The sequence below is a fragment of the Vipera ursinii genome, assembly GCF_947247035.1.
Source record: "Vipera ursinii genome assembly, chromosome: Z".
In the NCBI taxonomy this organism is placed as follows: Eukaryota; Metazoa; Chordata; class Lepidosauria; order Squamata; family Viperidae; genus Vipera; species Vipera ursinii.
The window spans coordinates 44,691,502-44,712,290 of NC_139517.1; the positions used below are offsets into that span (position 1 = coordinate 44,691,502).

General features: G+C 41.7%; 2 protein-coding genes across 2 annotated transcripts in view; both read left to right on the forward strand.

Annotated features, from left to right (window-relative positions):
- SMYD1 (SET and MYND domain containing 1) overlaps positions 1 to 13,288 on the forward strand; it is a 42,957-nt gene extending 29,669 nt beyond the window's left edge. The window contains exons 5-9 of the mRNA XM_083377937.1: positions 231 to 423; positions 5,308 to 5,400; positions 8,062 to 8,225; positions 8,747 to 8,915; positions 12,578 to 13,288. Coding sequence (XP_083234063.1) covers positions 231 to 423; positions 5,308 to 5,400; positions 8,062 to 8,225; positions 8,747 to 8,915; positions 12,578 to 12,736 — 778 coding nt within the window. The 3' untranslated portion in view covers positions 12,737 to 13,288. The remainder of the gene's footprint in view (positions 1 to 230; positions 424 to 5,307; positions 5,401 to 8,061; positions 8,226 to 8,746; positions 8,916 to 12,577) is intronic.
- A 43-nt stretch (positions 13,289 to 13,331) lies between these two features.
- THNSL2 (threonine synthase like 2) lies at positions 13,332 to 20,255 on the forward strand (the record flags this gene model as incomplete). The annotated part of the gene is given in 3 exon segments (XM_083378991.1): positions 13,332 to 13,487; positions 20,130 to 20,156; positions 20,160 to 20,255. Coding segments are annotated over 3 exon segments (210 nt in total). The 5' UTR covers positions 13,332 to 13,400.
- Between the last annotated feature and the right edge of the window lie 534 nt (positions 20,256 to 20,789).

Consider the following 20,789-nt stretch of genomic DNA (forward strand, 5'->3'; position numbering starts at 1 on the left):
TGGTTTTGATTTCCATAAATGTATGCAGTATTAATTTGATATTTTCTTATTACAGAATTTTGTTCACCCTTGTACAATATTTAATTCAGAAGACAGAAAATTCCACAAAATAATCCCTGGCGTTGCTTGGGAAGATATATCCTTAAAGAGTTTCTTTCCTAAGAATCTTATCTATAGAATCAGATAATTGCTGCAATTGATCTAATGCCTCTTGCCTTATTTAAAACCAGGATAGAACTACGTGTATTGACTAAGATCTCTGAAGGAGAAGAGCTGACTGTTTCCTATATAGACTTTCTCAATGTCAGTGAAGACAGAAAGCAGCAACTGAGAAAACAGTATTATTTTGATTGTACCTGTGAGCATTGCCAGAAAGGAATCAAAGATGACCTGATGTTGGCTGTGAAAGAGGGGAATGAAAAGGTATGACTTTGACAAATTTCAAATATCTCCAGGAACATAAATGAATAAGATATTGAATTGGAAACAGAAAGATTTGGGCTCAAATATGGTTTCAGCTATGGAAGCTTACTGAATAATTTCAGGCTAATTACTGCCTTGCATCCCAACCTACTTTACAAGTTTTTTTTGTTATGAGGATAAAGTTGGCAAAGAAGCAGAATACCAATCTGACAAATTAATAAATAAATGTAAACAGTAGCATATATCTTGTTTCAGTCAAGAACCTTACAAAGAAATACTAAGATGCAGTTTGGGTTTTCTGCAATTCTGGAAGTTCTGCAATTCTGGGTTTCAGCGTTTGGTGAAACACAATATATCTACCCTCACTGAATTCTTTAACAAGTTGATTTACCTATAAGATTAATGTGTGTTGCAAGAAGATTAGCAGAGAGAGTATACTATGGGGTAGTATCAAATGATCCAGCAGGCCAGCTCAGGCCTGTTGGTTCACCTATCTCTTGGGGTACCAAGGATATCTGGGGAAAGTGAATATACAGCACAGATACTGTAGTTGAACCTGTGGAAGAAAATCAGTATTGTGATGTAAGCTGTTTTACAATGAAGTATTTGTTCTGCTATCATTTTGTTGACAAATCTTTAGTTTCCTTGGTCTTCTACAAATACAAGGGCTCTGCTCTCTTCTGCCTATGGTTGAATAAGAAGCAGCGAATATTTGTATCTTCATTGCTTACTTGCTTGATTCCTTATTTGTCAAGAAATAATTGCCAGGTATATCTGAAATTGCTCTGACTCTGGCTCTCACTATAGCATGAACCATTATCATCTAAGGTAATTATTTATGTGTATATCACTGTTAGTCAGTTTCATTAAAACTTTGCAAGTATTGGATTCCATGTGAGAAACTATGGGAAGGAAGTGAAGGAGTGCAGTTTAGGTGCAGAAGAGACGACACAGACCAAATATGAGAACCACAGGAAGAAAATATCAATATCTTCATAAATGACTTAGATGAGAGAAAAGAAGGGGAACTCATCAAATTTACAGATGACACCAAACTGACAAGAGTAGCCAATACCCAGAAGACAAATTCAAGATGCAAAAAGATCTTGACAAACAATGGGCCCTATCCAACAAAATGAGTTTCAATGTGGAGAAAAGCAAAGTTTTACATTTAGGCAGGAAAAATCAAAGGTACAAGTACAGATTTGGTGAGACTTGGCTCAAACCAATAACTGTGAGAGGGATCTAGTGGACGATCACTTGACTGTGAGCCAGCAGTGTGCAGCAACAACCAAAAAAGCTAATGCAATCCTGGGGTTATATAAACAGAGGCATAGAATCAAGATCACACAAAGTATTAGTACCACTTTATAAAATCCTAGTAAGACCACACATAGAATACTGCAGCCAATTTTAGTCACCATATCACAAAAAAGATGTTGAGAGTTTAGAAAAAATTCAGAGAAGAGCAAGTAAGATGATCAAAGGCCTGGAGACTAAAACATATAAAGAACGGCTGTGGGACTTGGGTCTGGCTAGTCTAAAGAAAAGAAGAAATAGGGGAGGCATCATAGCAGCATTCCAGTATTTGAGGGGCTGCCACAGAGAAGAGAGGGTCACGTTATTCACCAGAGACAGAGGGACGAGAAACAATAGTCAGAAACTAATCAAAGAGAGAAGCAACCTGGAATTAAGGAGAAACTTCCTGACAGTGAGGACAATTAATCAGTGGAACAGCTTGCCTCCAGACATTGTGGATGCTCCATCACTGGAGATTTTTAAGAAGAGGTTAGACAGTCACTATGTCTGAGATGGTATAGGTCCTCCTGCTTGAGCAGGGGGCTGGACTAGAAGACCTCCAAGGTCCCTTCCATATTCTATTCTATTCTATTCTATTCTATTCTATTCTATTCTATTCTATTCTATTCTATTCTATTCTATTCTATTCTATTCTATTCTATTCTATTATTCTATTCTATTCTATTCTATTCTATTCTATTCTATTCTATTCTATTCTATTCTATTCTATTCATTTTATATAACTAGACAATCACTTTTCTGAGATGATGTATGTTCTCCTGCCTGAGAAGGGGGCTGGACTAGAAGACCTCTAAGGTCCCTTCCAGCTCTATTCTATTTTAAAATATTTCAAAGAGATTCTGGTGACTGTCTGGACAAATCCCTGGCTCAAAGTTACCTAGCTGGCTTCTTGCCCGGAACAGGACTAGAATTGTCTCCTGCAATTTAGTCTTAAAGCATTACACCAAATACATTTTCCTATGTTTAATTCAAAGGAACGCGGTGGCTCAGTGGGTTAGGACGCTGAGCTTGTCGATCAGAAGGTTGGCAGTTTGGCAGGTCGAATCCCGAGTGCCGCGTAACAGAGTGAGCGCCTGTTACTTGTCCCAGCTTCTGCCAACCTAGCAGTTCGAAAGCACGTAAAAATTGAAGTAGAAAAATAGGGACCACTACGGTGGGAAGGTAACAGCGTTCCATGCGCCTTTGGCATCTAGTCTACATGACCACGGAGATGTTCTCAGACAAGCGCTGGCTCTTCGGCTTTGAAACAGAGATGAGCACCGGTCCCTAGAGTTGGAAACGACTAGCACGCATGTGCGGGGGAACCTTTACCTTTACCTTTATGTTTAATTACTCACTGTAAGTCTGGCTGAGAAAGTACTTTTAAACTTTTCAAAATGCTGTTTCTACTCAGGGACACCTTGTTGAAATTCATGTAGTTTTGCTTATTAGGGACACCTTGTTGAAATTCATGTAGTTTTGCTCATTTAGTTTGCAGTGCCTGACCTGAGAAATTGATTGGCATTGACTTCCAAATATGGAATTTCAAGGATTTTTTTTGGAAGTAGCTTTGCTTTTGCATGTGGCATTGTGTCTAGATTTATCACTAGATTTATCACTTATGGAACATTGCCATATAGCCTATAAGGCAAATTTCTGTTGAACATTGAGAATATATTGCCATTTTGACTGTCAAAACAAAAACATCAGAGGTAAACAATGCCTCGAAGTTCTCTGAAGAGTTTCATCTGTCGGAACCATGGCATTGACAGCATACAGAACCATCCTGGAGAACGAAATGGGATAACTCGATGCTGCTAGCTTGGTGTGGCCACCTGGAGGTGGCCTTCAGCTGCCATGTCCCCTCTGCCAACTTGCTGCAGCCATTTCTTCGCAGGACATCTCAACACCAGAAATTTACTGCGGGGATAACTCCCTGCAGGTGCCAGATGGAGAGGGGGGCAAGCAAGCAGGTGAGCAAGCAAGTGAGCTGTCAGAGGAGAGCAGTGATGGGCAGAGCACTGGACAGAGAGCTGGGCGGGTGGGCAAGGTAGCGGGATGTCAGAGGATGGCTGCAGTAGATTCGCTCCATCCCGAATGCTGAACCAGAAGTTCGGCTACAGCAGGGAAGACAGTTGCAAAGCAGCAGCACTTTAAAAAAAACTTTCAAGGTTGCAGCATCGGCTCTTTAGAAAAACGTGCCTAGCACATCGCCACAGCAAAATTGCCGGTTCAGGCCAGAGCCAAGATGCAGAGGCAATGGCAGTGATGAGGAGGTCAAAATGGGATATGTCCTGCCCAGTACCGCCACCACGCTTTCCTCTGACAGCCTGTTTTCTCTTGCTTTCCATCTGGCAGAACTCCAAGGCACAGAGGCAATGGCTGGTGTGTGAGTGTCAAAATAGGAAGCCCCTGTCTGATACTGCCTCCCTGCCCCCCGCCCCATCTCCCACTGCAGCCAAACTCCTGGTTCGGCATTCAGGGTGGAACCAACCTATCCCTGTCACCCTCTGACATCACACTTGCTTGCCCAACTACTCCAACTCTCGATCCAGCTCCCCACCCATCACTGCTGCCCTCCAATAGCCCACTCACTCACTCAACCACTCATCCAGCTCTCCATCCAGCACCCACAGCAAGTTATCCCCACAGTGAATTTCTGTTATTGAGATATCCTGTGAAGAAATGGTGGCAGTGAGTTAGGAGAGGGGACTTGCCGGTGGCGAGAAGGCTACCTCCAGCTGACTGCACCAAGCTAGCAGCATTGAGTCACCATAGACCCTCTGGAGAAAGCTGTGGTTGCTTTGGGGCCATAGCTGACCCTATAGATGATGGGAATAAGCATAGTTCTTACTAATGCTGATTTTATTTCAGCTGCCCGACTTCTCATAGCAAGTCCAACTCTCTACTCAGGATTTAATTTAATTTTAATTTAATCCAGATTAAAACGTCTTGAACAGATTATTGTTTAGTGAAAAGAACTGGGTATATTAAAGGTAATTTAATGTGGCCTCTAGGTACATTAAATTGGTGGTACTGTCTGTCTCTAGGTCAGGGGTCTGCAACCTTGACAACTTTAAGACTTGTGGACTTCAGCTTCCAGAATTCCTCAGCCAGCCACAAGTCTTAAAGTTGTCAAGATTGCAGACCCCTGCTCTAGGTAATTGGTGGTACTGTCCAATTTCTCTTATTGTTTGGAAGTTTTTTAACATTTAAATGGAATGAGCTTTCTGTAACTTACTTTTATTAATATTATCCTGTACCCTGTGGAAAAAAGGGAATAAATTTTAGTTTTCCTCTATGTGACATCCTTTCATTTATTTGAAGAGTGCCATCAAAATCTCTCAGTGTCTCTTCTCAAAACTCAATATATCCTCTTTTTTCATTCTTATTTATAGGACTTAGTGCCCTGTTTGTCTTCATTACCATTCTTTGAATTTCTCCCAATAGAAAAAAAAGAGCTAAGGTGACTCTTGCAAAGTTTGTTCCAAGACATGATCTTGATAATAAAAAGATTTGGTTTGTTATGTGATGACAGGAAAAATGAAGAAGCACAGACGAATAATTTTCCCTTATTTCTCACAGCCATCCCAAGAAGTGGTGAAAGAGGTCATTCAGTTCACCAAGGAAACCATGAAAAAAGTTGATAAAGCTCGTTCTGATGGAGTATACCATGAAGTAAGTTATTGGGACACTGGGTTTTCTGCAGTGACAACCTTCACAGTAATTTAAGTGGTACAGGGCAATCTTTTTCCATCTCCCTAGGACTCCAGTGTGGGCCATCTGAACCCCTTTTCTGTGAACCTCAAAATTCAGCAATAAACAGCCTAATAATGGCAACTGTCTGCCATTTTTTGAAAATAAGGAAATGAAAGTGCTTAGGAAAATGACCTTTCCATAATAGTTAAAATGGTACAAAAAGCTCAGTCTTGTTACTTCTAGGGATCCTATCCTGCTTAAAGGTGTATCCTCTCCCTGCCAAAAATTTGCCAGCTCAATTCCAACAAGATTGTGTGTGTGGTGGCACCCCACTTTTGAGAAAAATGCATTATATGGAGTATGAGAGATAGCCTTTTCTGCTATTCCCCACCCCTACCAATCTAGGGTTAGGATGTCACTCTCATAGAAGCCATTATGATAGGCCAGCATTATCTGGGTGGTTTTTTTTGGTGCCATTAGTTTTGGTTTGTATTGATGCATTTGGATTTTAGCAACCATGATCATCCTTCATGAATAGCTGCCTCTTTGTATTGTATTGTAATTACTGTAGATAGAGATAGAGACAGAGACAGAGATAGACAGATATACTGTATAAATATATGAATGAATTTCCCCTTTTGTTCAATCTCAACACCATCCTCTTAAATTAATTTGTGCAGAGGATCAATTAAAACTGCTTGTCTCAAAACCAAAATGTATATTGGTTTAGTCTTCAACTATTACATTTCAGATGCTTCTGTGGGAGATTAAAAAATTGGAGCTGCCTTTTGTGGAAATGCTGGTTGAAAGGATGGTGCTAATCTAGACAAAATGAATATGACTTTTGTTCATGGGATTAACCACCAGATGATCTAAGCTATAAAGCATGCAGTTTTGTTCTGGTTCTGTCCCATTATTGGTTTTAAATCTATGAAAATATATGCACATTTATACAAGTGTTTCAATTTATTACCGCCAAAGATCAGCCAAAAATACTACAAAATATTCAGCACAAAATATTAAAGAAAACACACATAATACCATTAACACAGATTATCATCTTATTGTATTCCTCACTGTAAACAAAATAGCAAAATATTGCAAGCTGAAGCCTTATTTCATATTATTTTGAAAGTGATGAGAGTATAAATAATGGATTGACTTAAAATCCATTAGATTTATTTTACTGTATTTTAAGGAATTGTTCATGAAGTTTATAATTTAGAACATTTATTTAAATAAGTCCTAAAATAAATCTTGTGGGATTTTATATGGAATTATCTTTCCTGTATAATCTAATTTTCTACCTTCTCCAATATTGACTGCAAAGATGAAGACTGATAAATTTCTGCTTGCAGAGTTTTACCTGCTTCAAGCCCACAGAAAAACAGAGGGTATTTTGAAACTGACATAATATTGAGAGAACATTTCAACCAGATCTAATTCAATTTAACTGAATTTAATAATTACAGGGGTATTTTAGTTAAGTGTTCATATGCATAAAAAACTCACTGGTGGTGTGAAAGAATTTGACTATAATAGCTTCTTTCTAGTCCTTCCAGTTTGATGCACAATTGGGGGAATCCAAGAGATGGTGCCCTTACTACCAGAGAGGTCCAGAATGCACAGGCCTGCAAAGACAGTTGAGGCAACTACGGTACCTGTTCCTTCAAAATGAGAAAGTAAAGCAGATGAAGTAATGAAAGAGGCAGTTCTGATGCTCATGTCCACCATCTCATAAAGAGACTAAAATTCCTGGGACAAATCTGCTGTATTACAGTTTTATAGTTGGAGAAAACATTGGCTTCAGTTTTAGTTGGTGTTAGGCAGACATGTCAAACACAAGGCCCGGGGGCCGGATCCGGCCCGCGAAGTGGTTTCATGCGGCCCACGAAGCCATCCTGGAAACAGTGAGGGAACGGCCCCCACAGCCTTGGCCCTGGCCCAGAGACCCTCCTCCTGCCAGAGACCCTCAGATCTGTCCCACTCCTGCCCAGGCCCCCAAAGGCACCCTTGATGCGAACCATGTAGAGCTGGCCACGCCCACCCAGTAGGCCATACGCAGTCTAGCCACACCCAAACAGTAGGCCAAGCCACCCAGGCCATACCCACCCGGCCCCCTGAGGGCAACCGCAATGCTGATGCGGCCCTCAATGATATTGAGTTTGACACCCCTGGTGTTAGGTAATTAATAAGATTAGAAATAGTAAAAACAAAACCAGAAAAAGAAAAAAAGAAAAGCCTATATCAACACCCAAGCAATCCAACTATCTTAATAATAGTTTAACTGTTCTTACACAAATAAAAGATAACAATCTCAATATCAATGCAACTTGAACATCCCACACCTTGAAGAACTCAGTTTCAAAGGCTTTAGATAACTTGGAGCCACACTTAGAATTTATAAAAATATAGAACTGTATCCAGTGCTATTGCATTATTATTTCACCAGCATGGAACCATTTCTTTACATTTATTCCAGCATTGAAATTAAGGGGGTTGGGGGGTGGGAAACTGGTTCAGAAACAACTCGTATCCACACTCGAGACCAACCTGTCATTAGAGCTATGCCTTCCAGAGGCAGACCTCTTTGTTCTATTCAGTTCCTCTTTTTGATTATTTTGTTCTTTGTGATGACAGGTGGTGAAATTGTGCCGAGAGTGTCTAGCAAAGCAGGAACCAGTGCTGGGAGAAACCAATATTTATCTGCTGCGAATTCTTAGCATCTTGTCTGAAGTTCTCTCTTACCTCCAGCTCTTCAATGAGGCTTCTGGTTATTCAAAACAGATGGTGGATGGTTACCTGTATGTGACTAACGTCCCCTTTCTTTGCATATTTGTGTTCTGTATATTACTAGCTATTCATAATATCATTTTTAAAACAGTAAAATTCACTCAGCAAAAGCCTCCCTTTTTTTTACTGCTTCCTCACTCTTTAACCTGCTCCTTGGAGATGCAGACACACTTACTTAAAACTTGCACTTATAGATTATTACATGAATGGCTGAAGGGACTTGAATATTATCTAAGAGGGATTATAAGATTGGAACTCTTGGTTGAAAAGATGGTTGGAAGTTATTGTATTTCTTAACTTTCCTTCTTTCCCTCTTTCTTTTCTTCCTTCCTTCCTTCCTTCCTTCCTTCCTTCCTTCCTTCCTTCCTTCCTTCCTTCCTTCCTTCCTTCCTCCCTCCCTCCCTCCCTCCCTCCCTCCCTTTTTTGCTTTATCTTTTATTCTATGAGAAGCTTTAAAATAGTGGTTCTTTTTTTCCCCCCCAAAAAATCTTGCACCATGTAGTACAACGTGCTTCTTCTCTTTTGCCCTCAGAAAACTTTACCATCCCAAAAATGCCCAGCTTGGGATGGCCCTCATGAGAGCTGGGGTCACCCACTGGCATGCTGGGCTTATTGAAGCAGGCCATGGGATGCTTTGCAAAGCTTATGCTATTCTTTTGGTGACACACGGACCCACTCATCCAATTACCAAAGATCTGGAAGTAAGTTTTTCAAGTGTGACGAAATATCTTTTAGATTCAGAGATTATCACGTAATTAATATTTTTTTATTTTTGATACTTACTGTTGATTTTGTTGGAAGCAAATCTATGTAGCAATTTGTCTATGTCAAGAATTATCTATAATTTCCTGCTGTTCTACATGACTAGCATTTATTGAAATGATATAAAAACATAATTAATAGCATTAGAAGAATGTGGGGAATGTTTATTGATTTGCACAGAGTACTGTGATAAGAATAGCTGCCTGTGATAGACTTAACTTTATTATTATTTATTTTATTTATTATTTATTAATTTAATTTATATACCACCCTTCTCCCGGAGGACTCAGGGCGGTGAACAGGGCAATACATAAAAACTAGATAAAAAAATTAAAAATTATTAAAACGTGATTAAACAATGCCCATAATAAATTAATACAGATTAAAAATAGAAGTTCATTTATAAAAATCCCACCCCATCCCATCAGGCCAGGCCAGCTTGTTTAAAGAGATGGGTTTTAAGATCGCGCCGGAAGGAGCGGAGATCGGGCGCCATCCGGAGCTCGACCGGAAGATGGTTCCATAAATCCGGTGCACCCACAGAGAACGCCCTCCCCCTGGGGGCCACCAGTCGGCATTCTTTGACCGGTGGCACCCTGAGGAGGCCCTCTCTGTGGGAGCGTACTGGGCGGAGGGAAGTTGACGCCGGCTGCAGGTGCTCCCCAAGGTATTCCAGACCCATGCCATGAAGGGCTTTGTAGGTCATTACTAACACCTTGAACCTCACCCGGAAGACAACTGGTAGCCAATGCAGCTCGCGGAGCAAAGGTGTGACATGGGAGTATCGGGAAACTCCCAATACAACTCTCGCGGCTGCATTCTGTACCAGTTGGAGCCTCCGAGTGGTCTTCAAGGGTAGCCCCATGTAGAGAGCATTGCAGTAATCAAGACGAGAGGTCACGAGCGCATGAGTGACCGTACGTAAGGCATCCCGGTCTAGATAGGGCCGCAACTGGCGCACCAGGCGAACCTGGGCGAAGGCCCCCCTAGTCACAGCTACTATATGGTCTTCTAGGGAGAGCTGTGAATCTAGGAGGACTCCCAAGTTGCGAGCCCTATCTACAGGAGGTAATAACTCACCCCCCATAGTGAGGGGTGGGATATCCTGAATATCCCGAGATGCCGGTACGCACAGCCACTCAGTCTTGTCAGGGTTGAGTCGAAGCTTGTTCCTCCCCATCCAGACCCGGACCGCCTCCAGGCACCGGGACATCACGTCGAGGGCATCACTGGGGTGGTTTGGGGTCGAAATGAAAAGTTGGGTATCATCAGCATACTGATGATACTGATGATACCCAACTCCAAAACCACGAATGATCTCACCCAGCGGTTTCATGTAGATGTTGAACAGGAGAGGCGAGAGGACCGACCCCTGAGGGACTCCACAAATGAGAGGCCTCGCGGTCGACCTCTGCCCCCCTGCCAACACCGACTGCAAGCGTCCCAGGAGATAGGAGGAGAACCACTGAAGAACCGTGCCTCCCACTCCCAATCCCCTGAGACGCCGCAGCAGGATACCATGGTCAATGGTATCGAAAGCCGCTGAGAGGTCTAATAGGACTAGGACAGAGGAATATCCCTTGTCCCGAGCCCTCCAGAGATCATTCACCAGCGCGACCAATGCCGTCTCCGTGCTGTACCCGGGCCTGAAGCCAGATTGGTACGGGTCTAGATAATCCGCTTCATCCAGGACCAGAGGGAGCTGATGCGCCACCACACTCTCAACAACCTTCGCAAGAAAGCGAAGGTTGGAGACCGGATGAAAGTTATTCAACACAGCCGGGTCCAAGGCAGGATTCTTGAGGAGAGGTCTTACCACCGCCTCTTTCAAGGCGGCGGGAAAACTACCCTCACTCAAAGAGGCAGATATAACCGCCTGGAACCAGCCTCGTGTCTCCTCCCGGGCTGCATAAACCAGCCAGGAAGGGCACGGGTCCAATAAACATGTGGTGGAGCTCAGCCTCCCCATAATCCTGTCCACTTCCTCCGGAGTTACAGGATCGAACTCCTCCCAGGTAGCATTGACAAGACCGCTCGTGTCCTGATCGTCCGATACTGCCCAGTCGGAGTCCAGACCGGTCCGAATCCAAGTGATTTTGTCTAACAGATGTTGACTAAATTCCTCGGCACGCCCCTGCAAGGGTTCCTCACTCACCTCCTGATTAAGGAGGGAGCGGGTCACCCTAAACAGGGCGGCCGGGCGGTTATCTGCGGACACGATGAGGGCAGCAAAGTAGTTAGACCTCGCCACCCTCATCGCTGCGAGATAAGACCTAATATGGGTTCTTAGTCGCAATCGGTCGGATTCAGATCGGCTGGACCTCCAAACGCTCTCTAGGCCCCGTCTCCGACGCTTCATCTCCCGGAGCTCCGCGGAGAACCATGGAGCCCATTGGGATCTGCGCCGGGTCAGGGGCCGCAAGGGTACAACTCGGTCAAGTGCCTCCGTGGCCGTCCTTTCCCAGGCTTCCACTAAGGCATCTGCCGAGCTGTGAGCTGAGGAGGCAGGTGGGGACCCCAGTGCTGCCTGGAACCTCTCAGGGTCCATTAAGCGCCTGGGGCGGAACCATCTGGTTGGCTCAACAACCCCATGGTGGGGAGTGGCAAAACGGAAGACCAGCCGCAGGAGATGATGATCGGTCCATGACAGGGGCATAACAATTGGGGAGCCCCCACCAAGATCATCTAACCACCGACCAGATAAGAAAACCAAGTCAAGGGTGTGGCCTCCCTCATGAGTCGGTCCATGAATTACTTGCGTCAGGTCCATGGCCGTCATGGAAGCCATGAACTCCCGAGCTAACTCAGATGCTCCTCCCAGGGATGGTAGATTGAAGTCTCCCAAAACCATAAGTTTGGGAAACTCAATCACCAGCCCTGAGAGGATATCGAGAAGCTCAGGCAGGGCTGCTGCTGCGCGACTAGGTGAAAGGTACACCAGCAGCAAGCCCAACTGCGCCCTAGGACCAAACCTCAATAAGAGAGATTCACACCCGACTATCTGAGGAACGGTGGCCTCCTGCGGACATAAGGTCTCCCTCATAACCACAGCCACTCCCCCACCCCTACCCTGAGTCCGAGGCCGGTGTAGCACCCGGAAGCCTGGTGGTACACCAGCAGCAAGCCCAACTGCGCCCTAGGACCAAACCTCAATAAGAGAGATTCACACCCGACTATCTGAGGAACGGTGGCCTCCTGTGGACATAAGGTCTCCCTCATAACCACAGCCACTCCCCCACCCCTACCCTGAGTCCAAGGCCGGTGTAGCACCCGGAAGCCTGGTGGGCAAAGATCAACCAGGGGGATACCGCCCTCTGGGCCCAACCAGGTTTCCGTGATGCAGGCCAGGTCCGCATGCTCACCCTCGACCAGATCCCGGACGAGAGGAGCCTTGTTAGCAACGGACCTGGCATTCAGGTACACCAGCCGGAGCTCAGGTGGCTGCACATCCCCTCTCCCAGAACCTTGGGTCGAAGAAAGAGGGTCGGAGCGCCTCACCGCTTGTAAATAGCGGAGAAGTAAGGATTTGAAAGTAAGGATTACAGTTAGGATGATACATCGAAAATTTCCTGTAACTTGCAGTTTCTTTACATTCATTTAGGCCATGCGTATTCAGTCTGAGATGGAGCTGCGCATGTTCCAGCAGAATGAATTTATGTATTACAACATGAGAGAGGCAGCTCTGAAGAACCAAAAGATCCAGATCATGCCTGAGCCTACCAATGAGGTTTCAGTTGGCCTCTTTCAGAAGAAGCAATAATAAGCTCCTTTGCTGATCGAACATGTATCCTCCTATTCCTGCAGCTACTGCACCATCAGCATTTCTCATGCTAAGAGAAAGATTGTGATATGTCAAGGGAAAAAGTATTTGATCCTGAATTTTGACTGTCCAAAGAACAAATGTAGTTGGAAAAATTTCATACATTTTATCATATTGATTTAGATATGTTTACACAATGCATCTTCACAATTATTAATAAAACTGTTGCAGTAATATGTATCTTTAACACAATTCAGTTAAGGTTGGTACATACATACAAAAATGTCATTTTGTCCTGCTTCATATGTATATTTCTTCTGAAAGTAGGGTTATTGAAAGAGTGTGGTGAAGAAAAAATTGCGTACAGAAAGTTAGAAATACGTGGCTCCCTCCATAAATTAGCTGAAAACATCCTATAGTACTGTGTTGTTTATTAAGTGGGATTGGAACTCTCAGAATTCCCATTCAATGTTGGGTTGAAAGTTATAATCTGAACACATTTCAAGGACCTCCCAACAATCATATATTGTATTATTGCAGCCATGCAAATTTTTCAACTGACCAGTACTTAATAAACTGAAGTACTACTTCTCTTAATTTGGTGTCACAAACTTGATAGTTTTGCATATTATTCTGTGCAGACCTTACATAATGGCTTAGGGCAATGTGCCTTGCACAGAAGATGGGATTGCTCATTGAACTGAGGACTGTGGTAAATGACAATGATATTGTACACAAAACTATTCAGCGAGTTGATTTTTCTGTCTACTGAAGTGTGAAAGAAACACTAGCATCAGCAATGGATGGATATTCAGGTACAGTAAGCATGTTTAATTGGAGATTTATGTTTTCTTCCATTTAAAATGAGTCAACTATTAGGGCCAGTTCCCCCTAATTCCTATTAGAATCACTATATTGTTGAGACAGTGGTGTTGGCTGAGACAGCCCAGCAGGGAGGGAGTACAAAAAGAGAGGAGAGGGAGAGAGAAAGAAGGGCTGACCAGCTAGCTGACCACCAAGGTTGTGGTGCATATTATGGACAGTGGTGGGATTCAGCCAGTTCGTACCACTTCAGCAGAACTGGTAGGTAAGAATGAAAGCCCAGAATGGACTTCCGGAAGCGGCATCCACACAGAGAACTGGTTGTTCACATATTTGAATCTCACCACTGGATAAGGATAAATTCATCATACATTTGTCAGTGCAAAGGGAAAGTGATTCAACAAAGGAACCACCACTGAAAAAATTAAAACTGGTACATTTTGCCTTTTTTTTAACGGTTTATAACATTTTAAAGGTAGTCCTCAAGGTACAAACCTAATGGAGCCTGCCCATTAGGTTCGTAAGTCAAAAAAATTGTGAAATGAATCAGATTCAATTTTACAAATTTTTAAAATCAAATTCATTAATTAAATCAAATGGATTGTTAAATGAACTAAGATATGACTTACTATTTCTGCCTGAACTGAGAAGTCTTCCCACTGCTGCCTGCTGCTGATCAGCTGTTTGCTTCTGCTCAGGAACTAAATGCTTGCAAGCAGGTTGCATCTCCTTTTGTAAAGATTTTTTGCAGTTGTCACTAATTAGCTTAACTCTCCAGCCAGGCACTCAGGGGAGGGTTTACAGAACTGTTGCCTTGCAACAGTAGCAGAGATGGAAGGGATTTTGAGATCATCTAGTCCAGACATGTCATACTCGTGATATCACGTGATATTGTGCGACATATCAGAACGTATTCCTCATTGCCGGCACTGGGGTGGGCGTGGTTTTGTCGTGACATGTCCAGCCTGTGGGCCAGCAGTTTCACACCCCTGATCTAACCTAACCCACTGCTCTCACAAGAGAGTACTATATTTCTGATAAACGCCTATCCAGTCTCTTCTTAAAAGCTTTCAGTAATGGGGCACCCACAACTTCTGGAAGTAATTTAAATTTAAAACCTACAAACTACAGTAATATATACTTGTTGTGTATTTAGTTCTGTGCTTGATCAAAGAGATGAGGCGAGTGAGTTCAGTCAGAAACATTCTTTATTTGCTTGCAGGAACCGAACTGGGGAACAGGGCTGCGAATGCAACTATTTATACCCTGGCCCCTAGGTGGTGGCCAATGGTTTAAAGAAACCTATTGCCGCCCTAGAAGCAGCCAATGGCAGCGCTGGAGACAGATTGTCTGAGGAGCTGTGAGCCATTAGCCAGCTTCCCTGCTTAAGCAACCTTCCAGCAATCAAACCCACGTGATACAGTTTAGTAAAATAAGCCCAATACATTACAATGCTAATCTCCAAAATAAAAGCAAGAACATTATAGAATGCTTTGTGAGGAGGCTGGCTAGCATTTCTACAAGTACTGTACTTAAAAATACAATAGTAAGTAAGTACTTAGTCCTGAAGCCCAAGCAGTAGCAGATTCTCCACCAGCACTAACAAAAAATTCAGCGCTGGCTGGGCTCTGGTTTGGCCATGTGACCAGGAACAACAACAAAAAGCCCTGCCTTCTTTGTAAGCTGAATGCCCAGGCAAGTCACAGAGTTCAAAATGGCCGCGGCTGCAGCAGGGAATAAATTTAAGTCACATAGCTACACAGACCTCTTTTTGCTTGCAGTTTTGAATTTGCAACGTAAGTACCCTTTCCAAATTAATTCATTTTTGTGAATATTCACTAAATAAATGTTTGTACCTGGGGGATTACCTGTGTTAAATATAGAATAAAATACAAAAATACAAAAGTAAATAGGATACAGTGGGGAGGAAGATGGGGGGAAAAGTGAGGGGGGAGAAGGGAAAAAGAAAAGAAAAGGCATTGACGTCCTCTGTTGCAGTAGAATAAAGCATTAACATCTAACCTCAACTTTTCACTTTTCTGTAATAGTATAAACTAGCCATTTCTATAACAACAAATGAATCTAATCAGTAAAAGTCAAAATCCCCAGTATCTTAAACCAGAGTTTAAGAACAAGGCAATGTACTCTTTGATGTATGATGACTCCAAGCAGTTAATGCTTCATGCTCAGGTATGCAATGGTCTTTGTCCTTTATATGTCACATTCTGTTCTTCTACTATATTACTGTTATATATGTGCACACATCCTAGAATACTCAGACCATCAGTCTATCCTGTCATAATTAACTTTTCTCCCTTTGGGATTCTAAATGAAATTTGGGTAGCAAGCCCCCTTCCATGCAAATTTAACAAATCACATGCTGCTTTTCAGATGCTTGTTTTGACTATTCTTCGTTGCAGGAAATGTCAGAACCTCTGGAGCAACTTAACATCACACTAGCTGAAGTTTATTTAATTGCAAGGGACACCCTGATCCACTTAGAGACCAAAAACAAATCTGTTCAGATGGCTGGTTCATGAAAATAGAGCAGAGGTTGACAACTGACTTGCTGAATCTTACAAGTAATACTATAAATAGCAATATTAATAGAGAAAACTAGTACATGAGCCAGTTCTGAATGTCATTTTCAATTGTGAGTCTATGTGTGCAATATTAAATGAAACTCTAATCTTATACAAGCCCAGAAGAAGATTGTGACTAGAAAACATGACAATGAAATAAACTTCGGCTAGAGATCCAATTGCCCCACAGAGATTTCTATTGAAGAGCATTTGTAATCTAATTCCTACTTGCTATGCCATGGGATGTATGATTCAAGAGGCAAATAAACATTTAATCTTTGGTTAGAATACTATTTAGCATGTATATTTGGTATGGGCTTATTGTGCTAAACCCAGCACAAAACTATTTTTTTCTCAACCACAATCCTGTGAAGTAGATTGGGCTGAGAGAGAGGCTGATTGATCCAAAATCAACCTGTGAACTTCCATGACAGAAATTAGGCCTTTCCATTCCTAATTCAAGAACCAAATGACTATACCAGACTGACTCAGAATTGGTACAAAATCTAGCTTTGTTCGGGGGTGGGGATGATTGACTTATCTTAGCTACTAACTCAGTTCCTGGGCCACTATATTCAAAAGGCTGGGAAGGAATTAGTACCTTGTCCAGAGGAGACGGAAACCAAGTGTTGATCAGGTAGCTCCATGGACCATGGCCACGGACCCCCAAAATTTAAGATTGAAATCATAGCATTTCTTCAAGCCTTTGCAGACCCCCTTATGACCACATCACAGATGCCTCAAAAATGCTTGTACCAAATTTGTGCTAATCTATCCTCTTTCTTTTCTGCTTATTGCTTCAGTTATATTATTTTTGTTGAGATTCCTCCAGCTTGCCAGGGCAGCATCCAAAGCAGAGAGGTCTTCTGCTAGGTACTTCTGTGCATCAACAATAGCTTGAGCAGTTTGAACTTTAGCTTCCATCTCTTCTGCTTGTACAGCATTTCTTGTCTCTTCTGCTACAGCCATGTCTATCTGCAATAAAAACAAAAGGGTTTGGAACTGTGTATAATCTCTCTCACTTTCACGTCACTCAAATCTTCATTGGAGAATATAGCTTAATTGGTTACTATTGAAAGTACGCTTTCACTGTGTATTTTGTAAAATGTTTGGAATCTGTATCATACTATGGTTGATGGACTCCAAGTGTATCATCACTGGCTGGCTAGACATGAATGAAAATCTAAGAACTGGAGAACCTAAAGGTTTTCAAGTAACTGTTATGCAGTAGCATTATTTTATTAATCTGCATTAATAACTATCCAGAAGAGAAATATACAAGAACTTAAAGTCATTATAAATTTGCCTTTAGGGGTCAGTTGATCTTTTAAGACCTATCAGCAATAATTTTATTTTATTTTATTTAGATACACAGAGACCATGCAACAAGAACATGGGCAGTATTAAAAGCATTATTCTATGCACTTTTATTGAGAACAAGACATTACTATCAATTCAAGGTTGCAACTAATTCACCAATCTAGCCACTTTAGCCTTATTGGCCTTATTTTCTGGAAGATTTGAAGTAGTTTAATTCCATTTACAACTATAATTAAGGTGCAACTATTTAATAAAAAGTTGTTTTCATTGATAGCGAACAGAAGTGATGAAGATGAGGGTAGAGGGATCCCAAAATGGGCAACGTAGAATTATTAATGGAATTAAACATTTATTTAGCGCATGGCGATGGTACATTAGCCAGGAGACAAAAGGGTTAACGCAGAGTAGTTATTTGGCTGCCTTAGACTGCTACTCCATTTGGTTCACACTTGCGCACTGTGCAGAAGTGCACTATAAGGGGCAACTAATGTTTTGCAGCATTATCTGGGCTTTTTTTCCCTCCATCAATGTCACCTTGCATTTGGGCATCACATTTAGGCAGGTCCAGCATACCAAAGTGGTATCTACTTATTTACGGGCATGTAGTTAGTTGGCAGAAACTGAGGTAAGTGATGGGAGCTCATCACGCGGTGTTGAAACTTGAACCGTGGGAGCAAAGATCTTTTCCAGTGCCTTTAAGCCACTGAGCCACCATGCCTCTGGGAATGAAACTAGGAACAAAACACAGTCTAACAAATAGGCCACTGAGGATGGAACAGTGCAGGCTGGATTATGTTCAATTATTTGTGTTTGCATTGTATTGAATTCCAATATTTATTTTTTTATTTTTTTTATTTTAATTCCATTTATATCCCGCCCTTCTCCGAAGACTCAGGGCGGCTTACAAGCTTAGCAGTAGCCTTCATTCTATGTATATGCCTGCTTATTAGGGCTTTCACACACACCCCCAAGCGGCATTATTACAAAGTCAGCTTAATTGCCCCCAACAATCTGGGTCCTCATTTTACCTACCTCGGAAGGATGGAAGGCTGAGTCAACCTTGAGCCTGGTGGGACTCGAACCTGCACTAATTGCAGGCAGCTGGTGTTACTTAAGGAGGCATCAGCCCACTGCTCCACCAAGGCTACATATGACTGATCACTCTTGCCCAAACTTCTGGCAATTTCAACTCCCTCTGTCACTTCTTCTGTATTAGTAAGAACTAACTCTAGTATAACTTTTCCTCTGGTTCCGTCCTCCACCTTTTGGAAGACAAAGTTGTCAGCTAGGTGGTTAAGAATGTTTTTGATCTCCCACTTGTTGCAGAATTTGTCTCCCAGTTGATATCAGGGTAGTTAAAGACTCCCATTACTACTATGGTATATTTTGTACATACATTTGTTAATTGCTTAGCAAAAAGATCATCTATTTCTTCTGCTTGGTTGGGTGTCCTATAGTATATGCCTATAGCAATGTCATTCTTTGTTCCTTTTATATTGACCCATATGGACTCTAGGAGGTTTTTATCCTTGGTTTCATGGATTTCTGTAGAGATGTAGTGATTTTTATATATAATAAGATATGATGATAAGAAAAGATAAGATAAGTTGAGAAGATGAGAAGAGAAGAGAAGACAGGACACGCTAAGATATATAAGGTAAGCTAAGGTAAGATGATAAGACAAGACAAGATAACTTCCATTGTCATTTTTTTACTGTAAGCACATGGCCCACATTAAAAATGAAATTCTGTTGTCTACTCTCAAGAGAAAGTGTATATCTACCCAAACACATACATAACACACATATACACATGCTATATACGTACATAAATATATAACTGGACCATACATACATATAAATATATATATTAATTACTGATTACAGAGTTAAACAATTAGGAAAGAGGCCTTCACCCATTGCCAGAAACGACAACATGGTAAGCAGTGTAGTATATGCACTTGACCATCAAGGTATTCCAGAGCTAGAGACCACCACAGAGAAGGCCCTCTTCTGAGCATCTATCCACCACACCCTAAAATGGGAGACAACCAGAGCAAAGCATTAGATGACCCTATGACTCAGATGGGGGAATAAGGGAAATAATGTCCCAGTTACAATGAGGTCAGGATTTTATTCATCTTATTGAAGCCCCTGTAGAAATTTGTTTTTCAAATGAACAGTGAGATAAATATTCTTTTGTCACTACCTTTTGCCAGAAAATACCCCTTTACTCAGTGCTATTGGGTGAAATTAGTTATTTCTCATTGTGCCTGTAAAAACACTGAAAAGAAATGAGCACAAGAAAAATTGATTTAAAGTGCTATAGCAAGGAATCATTTCAATGAATATTTTTAAAAGTATTTGAAGAAAACAACTTCCTTAATGCTTAATAAATGGTTGTAAGTTGTTAAACGAAGTATACTCATTAGTCTTCTCCCTCCAATTCCTTCATCCTTCCTCTGTGTTTTTGAGGTCAAATTTTAAATTTCATTTTGAATGATACAGAAAATAAAACAATATCTACATGGATGCATATAAATCCAACACTTAGAATAAGAATGTGACTTTGGAAAATTCATTCCTTTGATGCATTTAAGAATATGAAACACAAGTTGAAAAAAGATAGATATAGCGGAATTGTCTAAGTACAATCTTTTCTGTTCAAAGGTACCATATAATATGGAGAGGATTTACTAGCTGTTCTCTGGATCAGACCATAATTTGGTCAAGAGTCTGATGAAAGAATTTTGTATAACTGAGAAAGTGAAACTTCAGAGTTGCAAAATAAGTTAGCTCTGTTTTGATCCCATATTCAGGAATAAGAATTCTTTCTCTGTCAGGATCCAGTCTATGTACTGTGTACTCTTCTCAAAGTTGATGCATTTAAACTAATACAACTTATATCCATGTCATTTACATGGACAAATTACAGATTTAATTTAGGTTCAGTGTAATTTATGTTAGGCCTGCTTCATTGCTGTAGCTTGTGGGGAAAGAAGGTAATTAGGTTGCAAAGTCTTAAAGGAAATGGATAATTTGGATAAATTCCAACCAGGTTTTAGGCCAGGATATAATACATCTGTTGGTGATCTGTAGTGGAATCAGGAAGGGAGTGGTGCGTCTATCCTTGTGCATCTTGTGTACTCAGCAGCTTTCAGTTTTGTTAGCCATAATATCCTTCTGCATTTGTTGTGAGACTTGAAATGTTGTTATAGTTATCACTTCCTCAGTGATTGGTTTCAGCCAGGGTTGATAGGAGAGAGACTGCATCTGAGGGATGCTAGGGTTGATCCTCTCACACCTGTTTTACATCTACATCAATCTTCA